Source organism: Schistocerca cancellata, chromosome 8 (assembly GCF_023864275.1).
Source record: "Schistocerca cancellata isolate TAMUIC-IGC-003103 chromosome 8, iqSchCanc2.1, whole genome shotgun sequence".
In the NCBI taxonomy this organism is placed as follows: Eukaryota; Metazoa; Arthropoda; class Insecta; order Orthoptera; family Acrididae; genus Schistocerca; species Schistocerca cancellata.
In genome coordinates, this window is record NC_064633.1 from 575,599,453 (window position 1) to 575,606,815 (window position 7,363).

General features: G+C 37.9%; 1 protein-coding gene across 2 annotated transcripts in view; it reads left to right on the forward strand.

The window, feature by feature from the left end:
* LOC126094726 (transient receptor potential protein) overlaps positions 1 to 6,981 on the forward strand; it is a 412,416-nt gene extending 405,435 nt beyond the window's left edge. For both annotated transcript variants that reach the window (XM_049909269.1, XM_049909268.1), the window contains exon 21: positions 4,792 to 6,981. In XM_049909269.1, coding sequence (XP_049765226.1) covers positions 4,792 to 5,063 — 272 coding nt within the window. In that variant the 3' untranslated portion in view covers positions 5,064 to 6,981. The remainder of the gene's footprint in view (positions 1 to 4,791) is intronic.
* Positions 6,982 to 7,363: the final 382 nt, after the last annotated feature.

The window sequence follows — 7,363 nt, forward strand, 5'->3', positions numbered from 1 at the left end:
GTATGTGTCACACATTGCGAATTTAATAATGTAGGTTAAAGTTAAAAGCAGAGATGGAGCTATTGTAGGGTTCATATACCACTTGTAATATTCAATCTAAAATATCTATTCATCTACTCAACCAAAGATCTCTACAATGCTTTAAAACGTATGACTAAATGATAGTTTTTGCTTCATCTTCTTTGCACTTTTGAAATAGTGTTTCTGTTTTACTTCATGTTCTTTGTTCTTATCAGTTCCTAAACAATCTTTCTTTACTAAGTGTGATAGTTAATAGGCGATGTATGGCAACACAGAAAGGAGCCTGTGACCACTGAAGGTATTCTATTTTAGTTTTTTTATTTGCACATTCACATTTACGTTCAGTTTTTTGTCGAGAGTGTTCTGAAATAGTGTTTTTCTCTTTAGGGTTACTCTAAAGTGATAAAACAACACACACATCGTATTAAAGCAAATAAACCTACCTCATGGAGGTAGAAGCATTTGAAACGTGTTGTGGAAACTGGTAATAGTAAATTTGTTGTTTCAATCAATATCTGTAATAGTCACAGTAAAGCCTAATGTAAAAGTTCGCATTTAAAGAAAACATTGACGATTACGGTCCTGTTGTCATTATCCACCCATTTTGGAAAGTTAACTATTGACAGCAAATCGGAGGATCCAATTAAGTCTTGTGGATTCTATTTCCTGTGTGATCCATTGATACATTACTGGTCACTATATCAATATTTGTTTCGGTAACATTAATTTTATAACAAAGTATGTAATCATATATCTTAAAACAAGAGAAGCTGCTAAAGATCACGTTTTATCATTTAGGTTTCACACTGTAAATTGTCACTTAAAAATCTTCTTTCTCATGATGTTCTTTTTTTTGTGGCATAGCTTCTACGTCTACATCTACATTTACAAATCTATATGCTTACTCCACAAGCCACCATACAATGCACGGTGGGAGGTACCATGTTCCACTAGTAGTAATTTCCTTTCCTGTTCCAGTCGCAAACAGAGCGAGGAAAAAACGAGTGTCTATATGACTCCCTATGAGCTCTGATTTCTCTTATCTTATCTTCACAGTCCTTACGCGCAATGTATGTTGGCGGCAGTAGAATCGTCAACAGTCAGCTTCAAATGCTGGTTCTCTAAATTTTCTCAGTAGTGTTCCTCAAATAGAACACCGCATTCCCTCGAGGGATTCCCATTTCACTTCCCGAAGAATGTCCGTGTGACTTGTGTGTTGTTAGAACCTACTGGTAACAATTCTAGAAGATGGTATCTGAACTGCTTTGCGACCTGGTATGGATCCCAAACACTAGAGCAGTACTCAAGAATAGGTCGTACTACTGTCCTATATGCAGTCTCCTTTATAGATGAACTACACTGTCCTAGAATTTTCCCAATAAACCAAAGTCAGTGATTCGCCTTCCCTACCAAGCCTTGGAGTACTGCAGCATCTCTGTTTTATACCACTGTTCTCATAACCAAATTTGCTTTTATTTGTTAACAATATAGATAACATTAAGCTACAGGAACATAAAACAATCGCAAGGTATAAAATAATGTACTGAATGAAATACAAATCTAGAAAAGAAGATAGACGTCAAACATAACGGAAAACCACTCCCAAGAATTAATAAGTCATGTTAACTACTTTTGCAGTACTTGAGGGTTGTAGGTGACTGAAGAAGAAAAATTAGTTCTTATGCATATTTACATTCACTAATGAGTCAGGTAATCATTGTCTTGATAGCTCAATTTATAGAGATAATCAGAAAAGTAAGAATTATATGTGATGCTAATTTAGAACATCTTGCAGAGACCTCTTCAAAACCATTGCTACTTCGTCGGCAGCTTCACATGGTGTACATGTATGAGTTGTCAGTATACATTTATTAATTTCCTTTGTCACTACCAAAATTTCTCTTTTTCTTAAAAAATAGTGAAAGGTATGCATATAACTCCACCATGTTTAAGTCAAATTGTTAGACCTGTACTGACCGAAGTATCTTGTGAGAAGTGGATAGGTATCATAAAATGGTACGAACAGAAAGAGTTTTCAAGTTTAAAAGAAAAACTTATAATTTTCAAAAGAAATACGAAAATCAGAATTATATTGAATTATAGGTCTTGTGCCTAATCTTAAACTTATAATTAGATTTGGAACCTAGGAAAGCCTTTTATAACATAAAAAATAAAATCTTGGTACTTTTATTCACTCTGCAGAGAGGGCAGTATAAAACAGTAGGGTTATTCTCATTATTTTTCTGTTTATTGGCCTGTTTGGGTAAATAGGGACACGTTAAAATCAGTTTTGAATTTTGAGAAACAACAAGTAAAATTTATCCAGTTGAAAAAAGTTTTACTCAGTACAGAAACTAAATATATTGCACAAATTGTGGTTTCTCATTTTGTTTTCCTTGTAAAAATGGTTATATCTCTAACTAGTGTACTGTAATTTTAAATTTATGAAATTGTTTGTTTGTTAATAAACCAAGTCACTGACATCATGTTTAAAAATGAAGTCTTTGAATCTACGAGTCATATGCCTAGAAGTATTGGACAGCTTTCAAACAACATCTCGTTAACTACATAATCACTTCTCATCTGATAAAATAAACCCGTTTTAGCAGCCTTGTTTCCTCGGAAAAATCATCGTAACCTTTGCCTTTTAGTAACGAATTTTACACGTGTGCAATCTAAATGACAACTAACTTTTTCCATATACTTTATTCACAGCATAACCTCCTGGGTTCAGAACAGTGCCACATAGTTTTTCGTTTCTGTCAAATTCTTGGTATTCTGGTGAAGAAACACTTACGATTACCGTTTCTGTTCACTCGACAATTTCCGAAAAAACAACCTGACATTTTCAATTAGCCGAAACACAAGTATACTTTCAAACTGAATTTTGGTTAATGAAATGGGACTGCAAATTTCCTTGTTATGTACTTGAATTAAAATAAAACAATCCAGGTTGGTACCTACAAATGAAGGTAGAGTGAACTTTCAGTGTCGTGAACTTTGATATTCGTAATTTCCCTGTTAGATTAGTTCACTACGCACCTATACAAACAAATCTTTGAATAAGTTTTCCATTTGTCTTCCGACACGACACAACAGAACTTTTTGGAAGTTTCGTTTATACTCATCCCATTGTTTGTATTCATCTCATTTTAGTAGGCTAAGTTCGGCTATGTGGACTGCTTTCATGCAACATTTGACAGAAGAATTGTTTAATTACATATTTCAGTCTCAGGTCACACAAACGATATTATTACCGGTTTCGACGTATTACCAAGTCGTCATCAGATGATTTGAGCGCTTTAGATAGTAACTCGTGAACGAACAGGCCTTTGCTTATATGTTTTCATTCTGAGTGTCTCCCAAGGCCGTTCATTTGAAAGTTTACCATGTAAGCTATTCAAATTGTCTGATAATTACTTAGTAATAAAACAGAAGGGGTAATTTATACCATGTGTGATTTTAAGCTGAAATGGGTAATACATAAAAATAATTAGTTTACACAGAGGACATTTCATAGGCCAACAATGTACCTTCTAAGCCAGCCCTGGAAATCTATAAAGACTTCTGATACCATTTGGGTGTTCTTGAACTGGTAGGACTTTTCATCATCAGATAATTTCAAGCTGCATAGATGCAAAGTGAAGCCATTTTACAGCGTCTGTGAATTGATGAGAATGCAAACAATTTCCCTGATCAGACGACTGTAAACTGATAACATGCAACTGTACAATGATTGCTCAGGAAAGTTGAAACTGACGATTTTATGAACCTGAGGAACTGAGACGTTTCCTTGTTTTGGTATGAGGAACCTACTGTCAAATATTTTTCATATATCACTAATTGCTTAAAGATGTACATAGTGAGTACAAAGTCTTGCCCTGATTATAAAAATTTATAACAGAATAACCGTTTGACATAATAAGTTACATTTGGTGCCGTTACATATGTTAGTGTTACTAGTTTTTTTTTAAGACCACTTACGTTAGTAAACCTTAACGTGTGCTGCCTTGGTAGCTCGGAGAATGTCGAGGCCGTATTCCAGTTCCAGCCAGGTGTTTCGTAGCGCGTGTCCTGTCACAGTACCCACAGCAGCTTGTATCCTAGCCTTCAGTTCGTCGACGTCAGCAACTGGTGTGACGAAGACTTTGTCCTTGATATACCCCAGAAAAAAAAGTCAAGGGGCGCAATGTGTGCAGAGGGGAGAAATGTCCGGATCGGTGGATTGCAAGGAATGGTCCAACACCCAGGCCACCCCGCTCTCCAGACATTGCGCCCCTTGACTTTTTTTTCTGGGGCTGTACCAAGGACAGAGTCTTCGTCACACCAGTTGCTCACGTCGACGAACTGAAGGCTAGGATACAAGCTGCTGTGGGTACTGTGACAGAGCACATGTTACGAAACATCTGGCGGGAACTTGAATACCGCCTCAACATTCTCCGAGCTGCCAAGGCAGCACACGTTGAGGTTTACTAACCTAAATGGTCTTTAAAAAAAACTAGTAACACTAACATATGTAACGGTATCAAATGTAAATTATTATGTCAAACGGTTATTCTGTAATAAATTGTTATAATCAGGGCAAGACTTTGAGTTCACCCTGTACATCAGTGACTTAACAGGGCCAGTATACGTTGATTTCATGGGTTGTGTCCAACATTAATAGCTCGCTGCAGCATGTGTAATCACTGTCTAACTTGGTAGAAGAGTTGTTTGATAACACATGCTGAGCTGTGAATAAACAACGCTCTGTAACAAATTTTCCGTCAGGTTCCCCCGCTTCGTCAAGGTCTTCATCAACCTCCTCGCGCGGCAGCGCCTCTGGAGGTGCTGATACCAACAAAGAAGCGAGTGCGCCCAAGAAGTCTGGGGAAGCTGGCCCCGTGAAGGAAGAGGAGGAGAAAGAGAAGAAGGAAGGAGGTGCAAAGGACAGCGGGAAGGAGGAGCGCGAGGACGGCTCGGCGCCGACGCCTTCTCCTCGGGCCTACAAGCCCGGCGGGAAGTCCAAAGTGACGGGGCAGACCCTCACCGGCTGGCTGTAGGCGCACGCTAGACGCTACACACTACACACTACACTCACTGCCCTCGTCATGGGGATTTCCTACGGGTCTGGGCTAAGTAAATCTCTTATGGGCTCATTCCACGTTTCGAGATAACCACCCCGTACGAGAAGAGTATTTCTCTGAGAAAAGAGTCGATGAGAGTTCCTTGAAGTAACATATGCTACATACTAATTTAATTTTTCATACATGTATTTTATCACAAACCAAGGGTGTACTTGCCCATGGATCAAATGAACTTTGTAACCTTTGGGGCCAATTAACTGCCTTCCTTCTAACATTTCTTACCTATTTCGTGTAATTTTAACTTATAATCCCTTAATCAGGCATAATAAATAATAACATACTCTGCAAGCGATTCTCACAAGAATATTTTCATCCACTTCTCTAGAAGAGACGGGCAAGAGCGTAGCCCAAGATTTCATCACATTTACACTACCAGCCAGACGTCGACGTATATATCTTGATGCAGCAGAGGGAATGAAAAAGCAAGTACAGAATTGACTGCACTTCGCAATCTGTGTCGATCCCTTGTGGCTACAGGGAGATGAGGGGACACAGTCATTAGACACAGCACTCTGCTGCTTTCTTCAGCGTCCTTTGGCCTGGCACTCTTGTTGAATCGGTAGAATTAGTCATTAGAAGGCCACCATAATATAAATTTACTGAAGAGGCTTTTTAGCTAGAACAAACATTCCGAAACATTTATTGACATCCTGCGCAATTCCTATGATGAAAATAACTTATATACGCAAGGTGTTTCCTAAGGTGAGTTACTGTTTCTCTCTCTCTCTCTCTCTCTCTCTCTCTCTCTCACTCTCTCTCTCTGTGTGTGTGTGTGTGTGTGTGTGTGTGTGTGTGTGTGTGTGTGTGTGTATGCGTGTGTGAGTGTGTGAGAGAGAGAGAGAGAGAGAGAAAGAGAGAGAGAGATTTTGTGTACTTGTGTGCTTGGAGGAGAGACAAGAGAGAAGAGAGAAAAAGCGTTCCTTAATCTCCGGTCATCAGTAAATGAGGATAGTATCGCTACAGTTACTCCCGTATGAAGCGGAATAAGACATAGAACTTTGGTTGTAATTCGTGTAATGTGTGGAACGCCCAGCTGGCAGGAATTGTCTTCGCTTCTTGTATGCCACCATAGCAAAATGTTTAACATCAGCTGCCAACACACATTTAAGAGTTCATGAATTATGGGTACCACTTGTGAGCGAAATTTACAGAAGTTGCAGTTGGCTCTTAACTGACAATAATCATTTTTGAAAAAAATAATAATTCATCTAATAATAACATACATTAGATATAGCACATAGCTGACCTCTTTGGAAACATTATTATAATAATGCCAGTATCCCCATGTCAAGTAAAGCTGATTGCCATTACTTTTTATGAGAAACTGCTTTCTATTCTTAGCATTTCCTTAAATTTTGAGTTCTTCACTTTTAATACGAATCGCCGTATGCTTTTATGGTATTTGTAAATATTTAAAATTATATGAAGCAACATAAACCTTATCAGCTCCGTCCATAACAGTCTCCGCTATTTTTATGCTCTACTAGGGCTTTTCATTCACCAAAACGTCTAATTTCCGTAATTGGGCAGTGAAATAGACTTGTGTCGACGACAACAGGACATGGCTGGTACCTCAAAAATTCCTCCAACTGTTTTTCTCACTGCCTCTTTTTAACATACGGGTAATGAAATAAATAAATTTTGATAAATCCTTCAGCAATAGCTGACATAAGATTGTGTTGGTTTGTTTATTTTCAGTCCTAATAAGTACCCAGAAACAAAGTTCTTAACAAAAATCAATCAATTTTGATCACTTACACTTCAAGAATTATTACTATGCCATCTCTGTTAAAACATGTATATTGATTATGCAATAAAGTGTGTTTACCATAAAGCATTTGTTTTATTGTTTTCCAAACATGGTGTAGATTACTGCAAAATCTCAAGACTTCCGTAGGCAGTAATAGGGAATTATGGAACAGCGGGAGATATGAGAAAATTCTAAACTAAAAAAGAGTGGTGCCAATCTGGTGTCATCTCTCCTAATCGCATGTGGAACAGAATTTAGACTTGAGATAATTATATACACTTACAGACATTAAAAATAATGTCATGTTTTTGAGGTGTTACTGCACTTAACGCAACTCACAACTGGCAGTGCTTTCCGTAAATTTGGGTAAAATTACTAAATGCCACTGACTACAGAAAACTTGCCGATATTAAAGACAGCGCCGCATGTAACTGCCATAGGTAGAGGCTACAAACCGCTTGGTTAC